General features: G+C 43.8%; 1 protein-coding gene across 3 annotated transcripts in view; it reads right to left on the bottom strand.

The window, feature by feature from the left end:
• Positions 1-1,461: 1,461 nt before the first annotated feature.
• The window catches only part of DGKE (diacylglycerol kinase epsilon), a 36,431-nt gene continuing 16,283 nt past the window's right edge, over positions 1,462-21,609 (bottom strand). For all 3 annotated transcript variants that reach the window (XM_077251426.1, XM_077251425.1, XM_077251427.1), the window contains exons 5-11: positions 17,131-17,288; positions 8,587-8,635; positions 7,978-8,091; positions 7,655-7,726; positions 3,569-3,696; positions 2,206-2,317; positions 1,462-1,719 (exon numbers count right to left, since the gene is read on the bottom strand). In XM_077251426.1, coding sequence (XP_077107541.1) covers positions 1,516-1,719; positions 2,206-2,317; positions 3,569-3,696; positions 7,655-7,726; positions 7,978-8,091; positions 8,587-8,635; positions 17,131-17,288 — 837 coding nt within the window. In that variant the 3' untranslated portion in view covers positions 1,462-1,515. The remainder of the gene's footprint in view (positions 1,720-2,205; positions 2,318-3,568; positions 3,697-7,654; positions 7,727-7,977; positions 8,092-8,586; positions 8,636-17,130; positions 17,289-21,609) is intronic.

Genomic DNA, 21,609 nt, shown 5'->3' with positions numbered 1-21,609 from the left:
ACAGGTAGGGTTTCACCAGAGCTTTGAGATGGCACGCACAGAGGTCTTTAGCAGACCCTCAGCTGCCGAAGCAACTCATTGGCGCTTTGTGATCGTGTCACAGGGGAACCGATGGGCGAATGGTATAACGCTCCCCCATGCCACCGCACTGTTACTGCTGCTGTCAGAGATTGACAATGGCATTTACCAGGCTAACAGTAATGTACCAACTGCTGTTACCGGTAGATCCTAGTTGTGACACACAGCCAATATTTGCTAGGTATGGGGCGGGATCAGTCTGTGAGACCACGCTATACACCCGCTCCCAGGGTTTATATAAGGGGTTAAAATGACCTGAATAATCAGGATTAAAGGGAACTTGTCAGCAGGATTGTGCACAGTAACCTACAGACAGTGTCAGGTTTTAATACTGATTAAAACAATACCTGGGTTGATGAAATCCTGCAGCATGATCGCATGTATGATGTGCATTTATATTTTTTATTTGCTGGTATAAATAAAATTCAGGAAAAAAATTCTGTCTCAGAATGACTCCGGCTGCGCCTGATCAGTAGCATCTATCGGCGATCCGATAGATGCTACTGCGCTGGCAGCGCCATCTTAGTGGAGACAAAAAAATTTTCCTCTAGCAAAATGGCGCCGCCAGCGCCTGCTTGGTAGCATCTATCAGACAGCTGATAGATGCTACTGCGCAGGCGCGGTTGGCGCCATTCTGAGACAGAATTTTTTTTCTCTATAAATTTATTTATACCAGCAAATAAAATAATTAAATGCACATTATACATCTGATCATGCTGTAGCTCTGAACTGCAGTGCTGAGCTGGGTTTCCTAAGACCCAGCAGATCCTGCTCTCCCTAATTGTATGAATGCTGGGCCAGGAGAAAGAAGCACTGTAAGTGCTTCCTATACTATATACACAGAGATGGCAATAAACCCTCTCTATGAGGAGTCTGGTTGTGTTTGATAGCTGGGCTCCCACTCCTACACAATCTTCCGCAAGTAACTTACTCTGCAGTGACATTTTACAACGTCAGTTAAGAGTAAACAGTGTACTGCTCATATGTTTAAAGTCTACGAGAGGTCCTAAAACAGTTAAGCGTTCTTAGGACTTTATTTGTGACATTTCTTTTTTCCATTCCCAGAGAACCCCTTCATCTTCAAAGTATAAAAAACAGTGATTTGCTACACAGAATATAATAACATAGCGTTTAACCTTTCCACTTCAGTGCTGTCTCAATTGGTTAATCACTATAGAAATGTCGCTGGAATGGCTTTGTACACCGGCCTACACTTAGGAGATATTTTCTAAGACTATGTACACATAACGATTAAACAGGTGCAAACGTTTAGAATGACATTCAGGTGCGACAGAGGTAAACTATTAAAAAAGGTCAGATGTTCATATAATTATACAGATAAAAAAAATAAAGACAAAAAAATAAAAGTGAATAAATAAAGGATATGGTGCTCCTTGGAAGGATGTTTTTATGTTAAATTCAGCCATGTGTTAAGAACTACATTTCCACATCACGATTCACAGTGTCTTGAGGGTCTTCATCTGAGTCACTGGAGGGATCTTCGTCGTCATCATCAGTTTGTTCTCCTATATGGTACAACATTAGTGCATGTGTCTTGTGGGTTATAGTGACTGTACATGGCCCTTGGGCCCATGGCTCTCCATCCACTTGCATTGGCATCCTTGAACTCTTTAAAATCAGCTGCCAAGTAAATAAATTAGAAAAGTACTTCAGAATTAGTCATCAGCTATGCAGAATTGATCAATCTACACTACTGTATAATTATCTTTTGGTCAATTAAGGACCCGGCAAATACATCTGTTTTCATTTTTATCACACTTTGTGGCTGGACTATGTTTACATTATTTACTATATAGTTTCCTTTGCAGGGGCACATTAAGCACCTTTTTTTGAGTCTCTATACAATAGTAAAGAAAGAAAAATTCAGCTTCACGAAAATCGAAAAACTATTCTTTACTGGTGTGAATAGAAAACACTCCAGTCGGTGAATTAAACTGCCATGGTAGTAGATAAAACAAATAATTTCAGGTAGTGAAATCCTTAATCAAAACTAACTGTGCAATCAAAGAAATATGGAGCGGCAATTTCCTCCTATTCTATTACATTAACGAAAAGTCTACAAAAAGGATAAAAAATATAAAATGACAAAAGTGCACAAGTTCTTACCCTTACAGTGTGAGCTTGGCCAAGACGGACAGGATTTGCCAACTTAACCTGAATCTGTGCACAGTGAAAAGATCCATAAACTCCAACTACTTCCAATAAGCCATCATCATGCCTTCAGGGGGAAAAAAAAAATAAAAGTGATAATGAGAGAAGAAGGAACGTTTTAAAAAATATATGTAAAAAACAAACACAAAAAGTTCACCTCCCTTTTTTCCCCATTGAAAATGAAACAAAAAACCCCACACATTTGGTATCGCTGCGTTCAGAAATGTCAGATTTATCAAAATATAAAGTAAATTTATCTAAATGCCAGGCGTTGTAGGGAGGTCATACAGGAACGTGGAGGCCACACTCACTACTGAGCATCATTTCCTTGTCTTGAGGCATTTCCACTGAAGTTGGATCAGCCTGTAACTTCATTTTCCGCTTTGATTTTGGGCATCATTCCAACTCCAGACCTCCGTGGGATATTAGTTGTGATTTACGTTGATGATTTTTAGGTTTTATTGTTCTCAACACATTCCACTATGTAATGAATAAAGATTTACAACTGGAATATTTCATTCAGTGATATCTAGGATGTGGGATTTTAGTGTTCCCTTTATTTTTTTGTGCAGTGTATATAGATCAGGCGTTTCTGAATGCGGCAATACTAAATAGGTGTACTTTTTTTTAATGGGGCGATTTAAAAACTTTTATATATTTAATTAACACTTAAAAATTTTTTTTTTTTTTTTACTTTTCACTTACTTCAATATAGTCTCCGTGGGATACTAGAAGCTGCAATCATCTGATTGCTTGTGCTATACACAGCAAGGCTTCAGCCCTGCCATGTGTAACAAAAATGCTCATCTGCTGACAGGTGACAGAAAAGTTACGGGCTTATCGCCGAAGCCCGCAGCAAACGGCAAAGTGACCTTAGACATACCTATACGTCTAAGGTGGGAAAGGGGTTAAAGAAAAACAGTACCGTACATATTTGTAATTTACGTACTCGTACTGCCATGGAGAATCATAATGGCAGGTCAGCTTTAGCATTTAGTGACCATGGTAAATTAAAAAAAAAAAACATGGTGGAATTTTATTTTTTTTTGCAATTTCACCGCACTTGGAATTTGTTTCTCGTTTTCCAGTATGCTATATAGTAAAATCAAAAGGTTATTCAACAGTACAATTTGACCCGCAAAACACAAACCCTCATACGGCTATACTGATGGAAGAATAAAAAATGTTAAAGCTCTAGGAAGAAGGGAAGCAAAAATAGAAAAAGCAAAAACAAACAAACAAAAAAAAAATCAGAAGGTCGTGAAGGGGTTAATACATTGGAGGATCTCAGGGTCAATCATAGAGAAATGACACATACCTAGATAATGGATATGGCTCATCCCCCATTCCTTCCCACAGACGGCAGCCACCACCCCAGTAGCCAATGTTCAAGACCACAATTCCTTCAAGATTCGGTAAAGAAATCTTCTCTCCATCTAATTCCAGCTGCAGTTACAAAGTTCACAAGTAAATAACAGCAATTTCACAAATCCATTTACCGGTAGCTACATATAATGTGCTGGCACAAACACCAACAAAGCGAGGTGGAACGGGATGTGATCGAAGTATGGAAAATGCCATCACTACCAAAGCCATGGGTGGTATAAAGGTATACCGACATACACAAATCTGGTGTTGCCAACACAACTTATCTCAATAGATTCTATCAGGGCCCGACGGATACCGTTAATATATGCCCTTGGCGCTTTCCCAATACATGTGCGATAAGACACAGAAAACATGGTGTGCACATACCCTAAGCCACCTAATGGCAACTTACTGTTTACAGACACAAAAACGTACCCATCTGGATTTGCAAACGACATTGCCGTAGTTTCATTACACACAATTTGGCGCTTTGAATTCATTGCCAAGCATGCCTTATTTACAAGTAAATGGATATAAATATATTGATAAACAGTTTTTTACTCTATATTACTTCTACCCTCTTGAGTTCAGCCTAATTTGGGCCTTAAAAGGGTGTTTTCCAAAAAATATAAATTATGTGGTGTCTTGGCCAACACTTGGTGATGTCTCCCTTATATTATTACGGATATATAAGGGTTTTTTAAATGCGCATGCTTCGGACTGTGGGATACTGTTCCGAGGCAAACCCATTCTCTGTTAGGGCTCATGCAGACAAATCGGTCTGAACACAGACTGCCAAAGCATGGACTGTCGTAGGGACTCCTGACCAGAGAGTGACTGTCTCATAGAAATCTATGAAGCTGCGACACTCGAGTCAGGAGAGCCGTGGCCAAAGTTCGGACCGATATGCACGGATGTCTGCACGAGCCCTTAGCATGTAATTTCTGGTTCTGTCCTCAACAGTCCAGGTAGAAAAGGATACTCCACGAATCACTGGCAGGAGTGGTGACCCGCTTCAGTCAGCCAGAGAGCATCTCCAGACATATCTAGGAGCTTGGGATGACAGGTGAGGATGACCATTTGTTTTAAGCAGCCAAAGGAGTTTAAAATAACTTATAGTGCCCAGAAACCCCCACCACTTGTTAATATATCTTTACGATGCAAACTCTAGTTTGTAAACTTGAAGCATCAGCAATCTCTTGAACTCTTAAATGATGTATTGTATAAAATCCCAAAGCATTATTGCATTACCAGAGATACAATGAGTCGTAAACTTTTAGATCAGGGCTTAAAGGGAACCTGTCACCCCGTTTTTTTGAAGATGAGCTAAAAATAGCGTGAAATAGGGGCAGAGCTGGGCGTTACATTAGTGTCTTTTGTGTGCCTTTATTACCCACCTATGCTGCTGAAATACCTTTGTAAAGTCGCAGTTTTCTGCTGTCACTTGCGCTGGTCTGGTCCTATGGGCGTGGTGACAGCGCTGTTTCTCCCCCAGAATCCTGCTCATCATTACGTTGGTGGCGTAGTGGTGTGCGCATGTCCAAAAGGCTAATCCACTGCCCAGGTGATGAAAAACAGCGCGATCTGCGCTATTCAGCTGTTTACCGGTGGGCGCGGCCATCTTTCCTGTGGCCGCACGTGCGCAGATGGAGCGCTCTGCTGCCCGAGGCTTCAGGAAAATGGCCGTGGGATTCCGCGCGTGCGCAGATGGAGATCGCGGCGGCCATTTTCCTGAAGCCCCGGGCAGCAGAGCGCTCCATCTGCGCACGTGCGGCCACAGGAAAGATGGCCGCGCCCACCGGTAAACGGCTGAATAGCGCAGATCGCGCTGTTTTTCATCACCTGGGCAGTGGATTAGCCTTTTGGACATGCGCACACCACTACGCCACCAACGTAATGATGAGCAGGATTCTGGGGGAGAAACAGCGCTGTCACCACGCCCATAGGACCAGACCAGCGCAAGTGACAGCAGAAAACTGCGACTTTACAAAGGTATTTCGGCAGCATAGGTGGGTAATAAAGGCACACAAAAGACACTAATGTAACGCCCAGCTCTGCCCCTATTTAACGCTATTTTTAGCTCGTCTTCAAAAAACAGGGTGACAGGTTCCCTTTAAAAGGCACATCCATATTAGGTCTTCCCATCACAACGGGAACCCCGCTGTCAATCACTGACAGCTTCAGTTCCTAAATGCATGCGCACAGCTTTTGTACAGCCGCAGAACTGCTGTTCCCTGTACAGTGGTTATTCTGGTCATTTGGCTTTGCAGGGACCTGAAGCTGGCCCCATTAAAGGGGTTGCCCACTACTAGAACAACGCCTTCTTCAACTAAATGTTGAGCCTTGAAAAAAAATAAAGCCTGTACTCACCTCCCGTGCTGGCTCCGTTCCAATAACTTGCAGTGCTAGGGCTGTGATGCGGTGAAATGACATGTGACCCCAACACTCAATCAACAATGGCGTCACTGTCTCCGCCTTCGGACAAACTGAACATGAAGAGGAAGCCAGGGCTGCAGCTGATCCTGGACTTCCTCCTCATGTTCAGTGTGTCAGAAGTCAGGAGACAGCAACACCGGCATCACGTCTCACAACACATCACAGTCCCGGGGAGAGCGAGTGGTGACACCGCAGGTACGGGGCGAGCACGGGAGGGGAGTATAGGCTTTATTATTTTATCGGGGCCGAACATTTCGTTTAAAAAAAAGGTTGTCCTAGTAGTGAACAACCCTTCTAAGGCCGGGATCACACACAGCGAGATACGGCCGAGTCTCGCAGGTTAAATCCAAGCTCTGGCACCGGCACTCCAGAGCGGAGCGTGCGGCCGCATAGCAACACATGGAGTTGCACGCTCCGCTCCGGAGTGCCAGTGCTTCTTTTTAACCTGCGAGACTTGGCCGTATCTCGCTGTAGTGTGACTCCGGCCTAACAAAGCACCACTCCAGTATTTAATTTTTTGATTGCCCCCCCTTTTAGTAATCAGTAATGTGTCCACAGTGCACATTAACCTCTTCACGACATGCGCCACACTAGTACTGCACATGTCGTGACTCCAGCGGTGAGCTCATATCTTTCCCGGCACATATCAGCTGGAATTGCGATCCACCTGTGGCTGTTAACCCATTAAATGTCGCTGTCAAACTCTGCCAGCGGCAGGTAACACACGGTTCTGACAATCGCGCCGGAAATCTGCCAATCGGTGACGGTTACTTCTATGTGCGACTTTACTCATTTTCCTGCCTACTTGCTGTTTCACTGGTCCCTTGAGCACATTTAAAAAAAAAAAAAATCAAGGCAGAAATACAGGCTCAGAGACCAACTGGACACGTAAACGGAGCAGACTGCTTGTCAATACAGTGAATCCTTTAACATCACTACGTGCAGTTCCAGAGTGAAGGACATTACTCCTTTCCCTGCTTGCCCTTTTCATAGAAGGTGCTATTTCTTTGAACTTTTGACTGGCTCCTTTACTTTGGATCTGCACTGATTGACATCTCAGGCTTCACTGTACTGATGAGCTACGTGATTAGTTTATGTGCCCGATTGGATGGTAAGCTCCTACTTTATTGACTTGCTTTATTTAGATGAGCTCAAAGGACCAGCAAAACAACATATACTCTTATTCTTTTGATAAAACAAGCAAGCAGGAAGATGAGGAAACACATAGAAGCAGCAGGAAGAGTCCTTGCCCATGGAATGAGTGTATTCCATTATGCTTCCTCCCTTTGTCAGAACTAGTGTATGTGCAATCATCAGCCACAGCATCTTTACATGGTCCGGCACAGCTAGTTACACAGGCACAGCAAGGGAGCATTTATAAGCACCTCAGCACAGCAACATTTTTTCTTTAAAACACATCGAACTATGGAACTTCTTAATATTCCGAGATCTTTTGATTAAAATTAATATATCTCAATAACCATTTTAAAATCCCCATAAAATTTGAAGGTCGCACTTGCATTTCTGAATTTGCACTTTTCCTCTAAACATGGAAATAGGTGAAGAGCTTTTCTGTAGCAACAACGCCTTTAATTCTTACCTCAACTTTCTTGTCAAGATCTTTACATTCCTGGATCAAGCAATCCTTAGTTCCGTAAAATAAGTATACTGCCTAAAACGCAATAAAAACATGGATATTTTATGCTAAAATGGCAAAGCAAGCTACACAATCTCCAAAAACATTTACCATCACTGCCAAGTGTCATTAATACAGCGTAGAAGACTTCTACAACAGAAAATCCCACTGCTGCTATACACAATAAGGAGGACACGTAACCTCGGTAGAGTAGAGCAACATTTATAGCGACAAGGCATCCTGGAGCCAGTTCAAATAATCAGAGTTTATATGTCTAAAAAACTTACTTTATTAACAAGCCTGCTTGAAAAAAGCGAAGGGGTCTTCTCACGATGTGTGTGGAAGTTTAATGCCATCAAGGCATCAGGGCCTATTGAAAAGTAATTATTCATTGACAAAACCTAAAAAAGGAGAAAAATATTATTATAAACTTCTGCAAATGTGTACGTAATGTGAAACCCCCTGAGGAAGCGAGACCTAAACACACGAAACACGAATTGGAGACTATGTTCTTGTAGCCACAGTACAATTCAATCTGCAAGGTTACTAGGAGTACTGTTGCCATACACCAGGGGTGGGGGAATCTTTTTTTCTGCCATGGGCCATTTTGACATGTATACGATCCCTCAGGGGCCAGACAATTAACTCCTCCCACAAAGTATGTCCTGATGCTGGCACTGTTTTCAGGACATCATCTTTCACTGCATGTGCCTCAGCTTTCAGTACTCACAGAGAAAGAAGAAATTAAGGAGCTGGTGACCAACAAAATGCAGCTGCTGGCCCAAGTACTGGGGCCCGAGGGCAGGATAAAAGGTCATCAAGGCCACGGGCCTGAAGTTCCCCACCCATGCCATACACCTATGAACAATCTAACATTCAGGGAAGCAGTATTTTACCTTTGGCTTCCTCAGACTGTAGCCCTTGTTAGTAACCTGCACTTTCCACCTGAAAAACAGAAAGGATTCCTTTGTATCAAGTCTATTCATCTACTGACCGGTACGCAAGAACATCTGCACCTCGCAAAATAGACAAAAAGATCCCACTTCTGCACAGTGGTGTTAAAGGAGTATTCCTATCAGATGAGAACAGGAGACATGCTATGAGACTAGAATTAGTGGGAAGACATACCGGTAACACTAAAATAGAAAAACATATGCTGTAATCCTGTGAGTCCCCGACCAACAAATTGCTAATAGACAGCTTTCCCTGAATGTACTGTTTATACAGGGAAGTGATGGCAATCTAGAAACTGGATACACAGCTTTTCCATTTGAGAAACATGAAAATACTAAACAAAAATAAAAACAAACTGGACTACGGTAATCAAGAAATGCATTTTGTCTTTCTTCCAGTACTATGGTTATGACCCATTCTTTAAAAGGACAATGGTTCTGTTGAGTAGTGACAACTTGTGAGAAATATTAAATATATATCCTCAATCTATTCGTCATGTTATCCCCTTAAGGCTATGTGCACACTTTGCGGATTCTGCTGCGGATTTTTCCGCAGCGGATTTGATGAAATCCGCAGTGCAAAAAGTACTGCGGATTTATCGCGTTTTTTTGTGCGATTTCCACTGCGGTTTTAGACACCTGCAGGTTTTAAACATGGAGCAGGTGCCAAACCGCTGCGGATTCCGCACAAAGAATTGACATGCTGCGGACTGAAAACCGCTGCGTTTCCGCGCGTTTTTTTCCGCAGCATGTGCACAGGGTTTTTTCGTTTTCCATAGGTTAACATAGTACTGTACACCACATGGAAAACTGCTGCGGATCCACAGCGTCCAAAAACGCAGCGGATCCGCAGCAAAAACCGCAAAGTGTGCACATAGCCTTAGAGTTTTGCCCTAGTTATCACTACTCAAAAGAAACATCGTAAAGCGCTGTGGAATATGATAGCGGTATATAAGAAAAGCATAATAAATTAACATATATCAAACATACAGTAAATATTACTGAGAAAAAAAAAACCCTCAATCCAGAACACATTTAATTAACAATCACCCCTCATATCTCAGGTCCGTGACCACTTGGTCTACTCTGCCATTTCTTTGCGTCCAGCCACAACACTGATGCCCAAACTCTGTGCCAGCCACTGAACTGGTTGCCCATTTAATATTATTTTCAACGTTCTCCAAAATGCTGCACTGCCCTGTATCTCCATGCTAACAGTTTTTCATGCTTTGCCAATGTTCTAAGATAAATCTACCACTCCCAACCTGAGGACTTTTCCCATGCTACACCAGTTCTCTGGAAAGCACAGGACAAGCAGATTAACCCCTTAACCCCTTCATGACCCAGCCTATTTTGGCCTTAATGACCTTGCCGTTTTTTGCAATTCTGACCAGTGTCCCTTTATGAGGTAATAACTCAGGAACGCTTCAACGGATCCTAGCGATTCTGAGATTCTTTTTTCGTGACATATTGGGCTTCATGATAGTGGTAAATTTAGGTCGATAATTTCTGAGTTTATTTGTGAAAAAAACGGAAATTTGGCGAAAATTTTGAAAATTTCGCAATTTTCACATTTTTAATTTTTATTCTGTTAAACCAGAGAGGTATGTGACACAAAACAGTTAATAAATAACATTTCTCACATGTCTACTTTACATCAGCACAATTTTGGAAACAAATTTTTTTTTTGCTAGGAAGTTATAAGGGTTAAAATTTGACCAGTGATTTCTCATTTTTACAACAAAATTTACAAAACCATTTTTTTTAGGGACCACCTCACATTTGAAGTCAGTTTGAGGGTTCTATATGGCTGAAAATACCCCAAAGTGACACCATTCTAAAAACTGCACCCCTCAAGGTGCTCAAAACCACATTCAAGAAGTTTATTAACCCTTCAGGTGTTTCACAGCAGCAGAAGCAACATGGAAGGAAAAAATGAACATTTAACTTTTTAGTCACAAAAATGATATTTTAGCAACAATTTTTTTATTTTCCCAAGGGTAAAAGGAAAAACTGGACCACGAACGATGTTGTCCAATTTGTCCTGAGTACGCTCATATGTGGGGGTAAACCACTGTTTGGGTATACGGCAGGGCTTGGAAGGAAAGGAGCGCCATTTGACTTTTTGAATGAAAAATTGGCTCCAATCTTTAGCGGACACCATGTCGCGTTTGGAGAGCCCCCGTGTGCCTAAACATTGGAGCTCCCCCACAAGTGACCCCATTTTGGAAACTAGACCCCCCAAGGAACTTATCTAGAAGCATAGTGAGCACTTTAAACCCCCAGGTGCTTCACAAATTGATCCGTAAAAATGAAACAGTACTTTTTTTTCACAAAAAAATTATTTTAGCCTCAATTTTTTCATTTTCACATGGGCAACAGGATAAAATGGATCCTAAAATTTGTTGGACAATTTCTCCTGAGTACACTGATACCTCACATGTGGGGGTAAACCACTGTTTGGGCACATGGTAAGGCTCGGAAGGGAAGGAGCGCCATTTGACTTTTTGAATGAAAAATGATCTCCATCGCTAGCAGAGACCATGTCACGTTTGGAGAGCCCCCGTGTGCCTAAACATTGGAGCGCTCCCACAAGTGACCCCATTTTGGAAAGTAGACCCCCCAAGGAACTTATCTAGAAGCATAGTGAGCACTTTAAACTCTCAGGTGCTTCACAAATTGATCCGTAAAAATGAAAAAGTACTTTTTTTTCACACAAAATTTCTTTTAGCCTCAATTTTTTCATTTTCACATGGGCAACAGGATAAAATGGATCCTAAAATTTGTTGGGCAATTTCTGCTGAGTATGTTGATACCTCATATGTGGGGGTAAACCACTGTTTGGGTGCACGGCAAGGCTCGGAAGGGGAGGCGTGCCATTTGACTTTTTGAATGGAAAATTAGCTCCAATCGTTAGCGAACACCATGTCGCGTTTGGAGAGCCCCTGTGTGCCTAAACATTGGAGCTCCCCTACACGTGACCCCATTTTGGAAACTAGACCCCCCAAGGAACTTATCTAGATGCATAGTGAGCACTTATAACCCCCAGATGCTTCACAGAAGTTTATAACGCAGAGCCGTGAAAATAAAAAATAATTTTTCTTTCCTCAAAAATGATTTTTAGCCCAGGATTTTTTAATTTTCCAAGGGTAATAGGAGAAATTGGACCCCAAATGTTGTTGTCCAGTTTGTCCTGAGTACGATGATACCCCATATGTGGGGGTAAACCACTGTTTGGGCACACGGCAGGGCTCGGAAGGGAAGGCACGCCATTTGGCTTTTTGAATGGAAAATTAGCTCCAATCATTAGCGGACACCATGTCACGTTTGGAGAGCCCCTGTGTGCCTAAACATTGGAGCTCCCTAACAAGTGACCCCATTTTGGAAACTAGACCTCCCAAGGAACTAATCTAGATGTGTGGTGAGCACTTTGAACCCCCAAGTGCTTCGCAGAAGTTTATAACGCAGAGCCGTGAAAATAATAAATGTGTTTCCTTTCCTCAAAAATATTTTTTTAGCCCAGAATTTTTTATTTTTGATGGAATGCTCTGCGGGCGTCACGTTGCATTTGCAGAGCCCCTGATGTGCCTAAACAGTAGGAACTCCCCACAAGTGACTCCATTTTGGAAACTAGACCCCCAAGGGAACTAATCTAGATGTGTGGTGAGCACTTTGAACCCCCAAGTGCTTCACAGAAGTTTATAACGCAGAGCCGTGAAAATAATAAATGTGTTTCCTTTCCTCAAAAATATTTTTTTAGCCCAGAATTTTTTATTTTTGCAAGGGTAACAGGAGAAATTGGACCCCAAAAGTTGTTGTCCAGTTTCTCCTGAGTACGCTGATACCCCATATGTGGGGGTAAACCACTGTTTTGGCACACGTCGGGGTTCGGAAGGGAAGTAGTGACGTTTTGGAATGCAGACTTTGATGGAATGGTCTGCTGGCGTCACGTTGCATTTGCAGAGCCCCTGATGTGCCTAAACAGTAGAAACACCCCACAAGTGACCCCATTTTGGAAACTAGACCCCCCAAGGAACTTATCTAGATGTGTGATGAGCACATTCAACCCCCAAGTGCTTCACAGAAGTTTACAACGCAGAGCCGTGAAAATAAAAAATCATTTTTCTTTCCTCAAAAAAGATGTTTTAGCAAGCAATTTTTTATTTTCACAAGGGTAACAGGAGAAATTGGGCCCCAATGTTTGTTGCCCAGTTTGTTGTGAGTACAGTGATACCCCATATGTGGGGGTAAACCACTGTTTGGGCGCACGTCAGGGCTCGGAAGGGAAGTAGTGACATTTGAAATGCAGACTTTGATGGAATGGTCTGCGGGCGTCACGTTGCATTTGCAGAGCCCCTGATGTGCCTAAACAGTAGGAACTCCCCACAAGTGACTCCATTTTGGAAACTAGACCCCCCAAGGAACTTATCTAGATGTGTGGTGAGCACTTTGAACCCCCAAGTGCTTCACAGAAGTTTATAACGCAGAGCCGTGAAAATAAAAAATCATTCTTCTTTCCTCAAAAATTATGTCTTAGCAAGTAATTTTTTATTTTTGCAAGGGTAACAGGAGAAATTGGACCCCAACAGTTGTTGCCCAGTTTGTCCTGAGTACGCTGGTACCCCAAATGTGAGGTAAACCACTGTTTGGGCACACGTCGGGGCTTGGAAGGGAGGGAGCACCATTTGACTTTTTGAATGCAAGATTGGCTGGAATCAATGGTGGCGCCATGTTGCGTTTGGAGACCCCTGATGTGCCTAAACAGTGGAAACCCCTCATTTCTAACTTCAACACTAACCCCAACACACCCCTAACCCTAATCCCAACTGTAGCCATAACCCTAATCCCAACCCTAACCCCAACACACCCCTAACCACAACCCTAACCCCAACACACCCGTAACCCTAATTCCAACCCTAGCCCTAATTCCAACCCTAACCCTAAGGCTATGTGCCCACGTAGCGGATTCGTGTGAGATTTTTCCGCACGACTTTTGAAAAATCTGCAAGTAAAAGGCACTGCGTTTTACCTGCGGATTTACAGCAGATTTCCAGTGTTTTTTTGTGCGGATTTCACCTGCGGATTCCTATTGAGGAACAGGTGTAAAACGCTGCGGAATCCGCACAAAGAATTGACATGCTGTGGAAAATACAACGCAGCGTTTCTGCACGGAATTTTCCGCATTATGGGCACAGCGGATTTGGTTTTCCATAGGTGTACACGGTACTGTAAACCTGATGGAAAACTGCTACGAATTCGCAGCGGCCAATCCGCTGCGGATCCGCGGCCGATCCGCTGCGGATCCGCGGCCGATCCGCTGCGGATCCGCGGCCGATCCGCTGCGGATCCGCGGCCGATCCGCTGCGGATCCGCTGCCAAATCCGCACATGCCATAACCCTACCCGTAACCCTAACCCTAGTTCTAACCCTAACCCTAGTTCTAACCCTAACCCTAGTGGAAAAAAAATATATATATATTTTCTTTATTTTATTATTGTCCCTATCTATGGGGGTGATAAAGGGGGGGGTTTATTTATTATTTTTTTTATTTTGATCGCTGTGGTAGAACCTACCACAGCGATCAAAATGTACCTGTAAGGAATCTGCCGGCCGGCGGGCGTACTGAGCATGCGCCCGCCATTTTGAAAGATGGCGGCGCCCAGCGAGGAGACGGCCGGACACCGGGAGGATCGGTAAGTATGAAGGGGTGGTGGGGGGGTGGATCTGAGCACAGGGGGGGTGATCGGAGGACGGGGGGAGCGGACAGCAGGACGGGGGAGCGGGCAGGAGCACGGGGCAGCGGAGCACAGGACGGAGGGGACCGGACCACGCACCGGAGCACTGGGGGGGCGATCGGTGGGGTGGGGGGTGGTCACTTCAGGTTTTCCAGCCATGGCCGATGATATTGCAGCATCGGCCATGGCTGGATTGTAATATTTCACCTGTTTTTTAGGTGAAATATTACAAATCGCTCTGATTGGCTGTTGAAAGTGAAACTGCCAATCAGAGCGATCGTAGCCACGGGGGGGTGAAGCCACCCCCCCTGGGCTGAAGCACCACTCCCCCTGTCTCTGCAGATCGGGTAAAATGGGAGTTAACCCCTTCACCCGATCTGCAGGGACGCGATCCCTCCATGACGCATACGCTGCGTCATAGGTCGGGAAGGCACAGACTTTCATGACGCAGCGTATGCGTCAAAGGTCGGGAAGGGGTTAAGGACCAGGGGTATTTCCGTTTTTGCGTTTCCATTTTTTGCTCCCCTTCTTCCCACGGCCTTAAATTTTATATTTTTCTGTCAATATGGCCATGTGAAGGCTTGTTTTTTTGCATGACGAGTTGTAATGTTGAATGGTACCATTGATTTTACCATATCATGTACTTGAAAACAGGAAAAAATTCAAATGTGCTGAAATTGCAAAAAAAAAAGTGCAATTCCACAATTGTTTTTTTGGATTTTTTTTTTACAGTGTTCACTAAATGCTAAAATTTACCTGCCATTATGATTCTCCACTCCATTACAAGTTCATAGACACCAAACATATCTAGGTTTCGATTATTTTTTTTTTATCACTACGCCGTTAACCAATTGGATTAATTCTTTTTATACATTGATTGGTCGATTGTGAACGAGGCGATACCAAATATGTGCATGTTTGATATTTTTTTTTTTTTACTGTTTTATTTTGAATGGGGCGAAATGGGAGTGATTTGAACTTTTATTTTTTCAATATTTTTAAAAACATTTTTTTTTCTTACTTTTGGCATGCTTCAATAGTCTCCATGGGAGACTAACTAGAAGCTGCCATAACCAAACGGCTCTGCTACATGCAAGCGACGATCAGATCGCCTGCATGTGGCAGAATACCTCATTTGCTATGAGCGCCGACCACTGGGCGGCGCTCATAGCTATCTGGCTATGACAACCACAGGAGTCTCCTGCAGACCCCGGGTTGTCATGCCAATCCATCGGCGACCCGCGGTCAGGTGACACGGGTGCCGATGGGAGGAGGTAATGACGTGCTTCCTGTGCGTGCATGTTAAATGCCGCTGTCAAGAGTTTGACAGCGGCATTTAACAAGTTAACAGCCGTGGGTGAATCACGATTTTACACGGGGCTTTTAGGGGCACATGTCAGCTGATCAGTTCAGCTGTCATGTGCCGGAAAAGGTGTGGGCTCATTGCCACAGCCTGCACCAAACAGGGAGAGACGTCCAATGATGGACTCTGCCCGTCATTGGATGTTAAGGGGTTAAAGGGACAACCCCTGCTTAATCACTTCAGGGTCTCTTTTAAAATAAAAACAGTGGATACCCCCTCAAGCAGAAGTGCCATTCTGATGATGCTGTTCTATGCAGCTGTTCCCAATTTGTCACAAACCGCTGCAGCCAATCAGCAGCCACCGAATCAATATTCACTTAGAGTGGACAAAATAGTTAAGGCTACAAACAACCAGCAGCTGAGAGTGGCTGTTTCATCGGTATTGCTGCCATCTTTAAATCGGGTCCACTGCACCCTTATAGGCATTTGTTTGGAGGCCTGGGCAGGTAAGTATCTCTGCCTTTTTTGGAGGATTTCTAAGTCTTTTTGTGTCGGTGAGCTGCTCGTTGCCTTGAGCAGTCTTGTCAGGGGTGTAAATAATGATCATGGTTGCAGAGTGACTAATTTACCAGGAAGGGGCACAGAAAGGGGGATATTATACTAGAACGTGGCCCAGGATAGAGGACATTATTACAAGAAAGGGATCAGGATGGGAACATTATAACAGAAAGGGGTCCAGGTTGGGGTTATTATATTTGGAAGGGGTCAGGATGAAGGACATTATTACATGGGTGGGTGAACACATATGTCTTTATACGATCTGGAACACTACAAGGGCCCATACTTCTGACCAACATGCAGGTGTGGGCACCGGGCCAATCGGACGCTAGTTACACCACTAATTCTTTTTGACACAACGTTAAACAACCTGCTTGAGAATAGGCAATCCCTGCATGTGTTGCAGCTATCAAACAGTCGCGAGACATGCAGCTGCAGGAATTCAAACATATTTTTCGAGCATGCTGAAGACACTTCACATGAGCATGCTCGGATAAGGCCTTATACGAGCAGGTTCGCTCATCACTAATTATTTACTATATATTAATTATGCTTTTCTTATATAGCGCCAACATATTCCGCAGTGCTTTACATACATTATCATCACTGTCCCCACTGTAGCTCACAATCTAAGTTCCCCACCAGTATGTCTTTGGAATGTGGGAGGAAACCGGAGTACCTGGAGGAAACTCATGCAAACTCCTTGCAGAAGTTGTCCATGGTGGGATTTGAACTTCGGACCTCAGCGGATCCTAATCTGTTTCACAATGGATGTCAAACAGACAGATCTATTGCACAGTTCAAGGATTTCTGAAGCAATTATATCAGCACAATGAGCTAAAAGTTTCCTGTATAAGGGTCAAGCATTCGACGGAACGTTTTCCTTCTCACCTGTCAAGCTTGACACTGTCCGCTTCCATCACATTGCGAAGTATTTGCTCCACAGGAACCTCCCCTGCATAGCCTGCACCCCATCCTAATGTGTTAGCTAGGTCGTTGCCTGTACCAAGGGGTAGCACTGAAACTTGTGGGATAAAGTTTTCTTGGCCCTGGAAACAGACGGATGGAAAAGTAGAAGCCCCATAGTAACAGTTATAATACTGCATAATTACCAGCAGCCAACAGTGCCACAATGTCATTTCACCTAGGCATGTTTCATGCATTCACTATGGATATATTATATACTGTATACATAGATACAGTGTGTGTATAGATGTATTTTTTTACTTTATTATTTTAGTACTGAATTAAATCCCTTATTTGCCTGCAATTTAACAAGCAATTAAATCAGAGCAAAATGTATGAAGTGGCTGTCACCGAATCAATATTCTGTAAAATCATTGCATTTCCCAATATTCCCAAATGCTTGAAGAACGCTTCTAGACCTGCATTCTCTGAATAGAAAGGAGTATGATGATAAAAATCTCAACAGCCCAAAACCTAAGGCCAGGCTGGCAATACATCTGTTCCCGTTAATGATCATGACGGGGACCAGGGCTTCCCACTGTTACAAACTTTAGACTCTGACCTTCTTTCTGGTGGTGACCAGCTTTTTATCCTACAGTTTTATCGGATTAAACATTGCATCAAGCTGTCCGAAAATAGCTAGAAATAAATATTTAATCCACAATCACCTGATACATAGGAATTAGCTTACAGATAAGCATGGAGGGGGAGACGGTGAGTAGTACGAGAGTGCAGAGAAACGACACTGGAAAAAATACATTGATGAAGGCCAGGACCCAAGGGTTTCTCAGCCAAACATGGCCTAGATATCACCCAGTCTTCCACATATAGTCCATTTTGGCATTTTCTTTTCCCCCACATAAGCAGCACAATCAGGGTCACCCATGAGTCTATCCATTCAGTTGTGTCCGACCTTTGCGCAGATGTACATTTCCATGGCTTCCTTCAATTTCTTGATGTTCATGAAGTGAATGAACACTTCATTCAGACCTGTGCACCTTCTCCACACAGGCTAGTCTTTGCTTCCACACTGGAGTAAATTCTCCATGTAGCATTTGGCACTGGTGCAAATCCTCACACTTGTCCATTTTAATTGCTTCCTGTCCATCAACATCAAGAACTGAATGTCGCCTTGTTTCCTTATATCTCCATCTTGACAGGCATCGTTGTCCCAAGATATTCTATGTTACTCCCTCCACCTGTCCGCAATTTCAATATTCTGATTGGCGAGTGGATATTCTTTTTCTGATCTAATAGAGCTGTGGTACACACTAAATATTACAATACAATCCTTTTGTGAAGAGCTTCTGTCAGGGCTTTAGTCATTTGATGTCAATATAGTGCAGCAGTCCTCCAAAATAACTGAAACCTCTACGGAATCTGATGACCCACCGGTTCAGGCCCCATCAATCATAGGCCTCAGAGATCAGCATGTGCTATACATGTGCATATACCTCATTTTCCCACCAAAATGTAATGTTTTTATTGACGCTGTACTACCCCTTTAATCTGTGTGACCATCTTTCCATTATTCCCTACACATTTTATTTCTACAAAGTCTTTCACTTAAATGGGGCGAGCTGCAAAACCAAACAGTCCATGGACAAACGTAGCCCTGTTTATAGAAATGGAGCTGACCCCGTTTTGTCTTATCCTGGATAACCTCTGGAAGTTCTTGCTTCTCAAAGATCTGATCACAACATAGGGCTGAAATATTTTCCACTACGGTCCATAAAATGGAGTGAATGCTTCACACCAACGTCTTAAAAAGTAACCAACGTTTTAATATTTATTTCATAAACCAATAGTACACATGAAATTAACAAACCTTGTAATATAATTTACCTGCACTGATATTTCACTTTCAATTCATGGGTAATAACTGTACTCAGTGAATACAAATGTTCCCATTACTAAGACAGGAAATGGCATTTTGTTCTATTAAATAAAAAAATCTATGGAGAAGTCCTCCAGAAAGTCTTAGTTACTCACCGGTTAACGGTGTTTTTCGGAGTCCATGACAGCACTACGGAGCACTACGGAGAGAGGGGATCCGCCCTTCAGGAACAGGAAACCTACAGATACATAAGGGCGGCACCTCTCCCACGCATCAGTTGGTTTACAGAGCACAAGAGGACCACCAAGGTTAATAGCATACATAATAAACAATGATACAATATCTAACTATTCACTACCCGTGAATTATATGAATAAAGGAAGAGGTGTACACCCAGAACTTAAGAAGACGGGAGGGTATGTACAGGTGCTGTCATGGACTCCGAAAAACACCGTTAACCGGTGAGTAACTAAGACTTTATCGGTCGTCCATGACAGCACTACGGAGAGAATTACAGAGAGTAACTAACTAGGGAGGGACTACAGCTTGCAGCACCCTTACACCAAAAGAGAGGTCAGAAGAGGCACCCAAGTTCAATCTATAATGGTTATAGAATGTGTGTGGGGAAGACCAAGTAGCAGCCTTACAAATTTGGTCGATCGACACCTCCAATCTTTCCGCCCACGAAGCCGCCAAAGCTCTAGTGGAATGCGCTTTCAGACCTTCAGGCGCCGGCTTGCCCTTTGAGATGTATGCCAGCGAGATAGCCTCCCTGATCCATCTAGCTAAAGTAGATTTTGATGCCCTGTGACCCTTCCTACTACCCTGATAGGACACGAATAGGGCGTTATCTATCTTCCAGGGATCAGTTACTGCCAGATATTCCAGGATACATCTTTTCACATCTAAAGTGTGTAGCTTCCTTTCCTTATCGTTAGTAGGATTGGGGAGGAAAGATGGAAGAACTATTTCCTGTGTTCTGTGGAACCTGGACACTACTTTAGGAAGATATGCTGGATCAGGGGATAGTATCACTCTATCATCCCTAAGCTGCATGTAAGGGGGAACCCTGGATAATGCTTGGATGTCGCCTATCCTACGCGCCGATGTTAGGGCCACCAGGAAGGCTACTTTAAGGGATACATTTTTAATAGAGGCTGATGCAATTGGCTCAAATGGGGCCTCTGTCATGGCCGAGAGGACTAGGTTCAGGTCCCATGGCATGACGCTATTCTTCACCATCGGCCTAGACCGTTTTGTCGCTCTGATGAATCTGCTGACCCAGTGATTCTCAGCAATGTTGCAGCCAAAGAGGGCCCCTAAGGCTGATACCTGCACTTTAAGTGTATTTGGGGATAACCCCATATCCAACCCCTTCTGTAAGAATTCTAAAATCTGGTCTATTGGTATTGACTGACCAGCTATTCCCCCCGAGTTTTGAAGGAACTTCTTCCAGATCCTAACATAAATCTTTGTGGTAATTATTTTTCTGCTCTTCAGCAGAGTGTTAATGAGGCCCGGAGAGAACCCCCTATCCTTTAACAGCGCCCGCTCAAAATCCACGCCGTCAGATGAAGGCCAACCGCCCGAGGATGGTAGACTGGGCCCTGGGATAGGAGATCCGGGATGTCTGGCAAGACCCATGGGTCGGATATCGACATAGCCCTCAGGCATGGAAACCACGTCCTTCTGGGCCAGAAGGGGGCAATTATTATTACTGTGGCTTTGTCCTTCCTGATTTTCCTCACCACCAGAGGAAGTAGAGACAGGGGAGGAAAGGCGTAGGCTAGCCTGAAGTTCCAGTCTATGAGGAGGGCGTCTACTGACAGAGGATTTTCTCTGGGGTTGAGAGAGCAGAATTGTGCCACTTTCCTGTTTTCTTTTGTGGCAAACAGGTCTACCTCTGGTTGACCCCATCTTTCCACGATGAGGTTGAAGATGGAGTCGTTCAGGGACCACTCTCCCTGCCTCAATGTGTTGCGGCTTAAGAAATCCGCCGTAGTGTTTTCTGCCCCTCTTATGTGAAGGGCCGTCAATGAGAGAAGATGTTGCTCTGCTAGATGGAATAGACGATCTGCTACGCACATTAGGGATTTGGAACGAGTTCCGCCTTGGTGATTTATGTACGCCACGGCGACCCGATTGTCCGAGAATACCCGCACGTGGTGGCCCTGTAGATAGACAAGGAGCGATTTAACTGCCTGTTCCACAGCCGTAAACTCCTTTAGGTTGGAAGACATTTCTATCTGATCCCGATCCCAAAGCCCCTGGACCAACGTATCCCCCATGTGAGCCCCCCACCCAGAAGGGCTAGCGTCCGAGGTGACTATACGAGTTACATTATATTCCCAGGGGACCCCTGTGGACAGGTTCTCTTGGTCTAGCCACCATCCGAGGGACATAATAGTGTCTTGGGATAGGGTCATCAGGCTCTCCAGACATCCCCCCCAACCTTTTTTGTTGTAACAGCACCTCGCCCTGAAGTATCCTCGTATGATACTGGGCCCATCGGACCGCTGGAATACAGGACGAGAGAGAGCCCAACAGAGACATGGCTCTTCTAAGGG

The sequence above is a fragment of the Ranitomeya variabilis genome, chromosome 4, assembly GCF_051348905.1.
Source record: "Ranitomeya variabilis isolate aRanVar5 chromosome 4, aRanVar5.hap1, whole genome shotgun sequence".
Classification (NCBI taxonomy): Eukaryota; Metazoa; Chordata; class Amphibia; order Anura; family Dendrobatidae; genus Ranitomeya; species Ranitomeya variabilis.
Note: the sequence above shows the minus strand (reverse complement) of the source record. Positions and strands in the feature narration are given on the sequence as shown.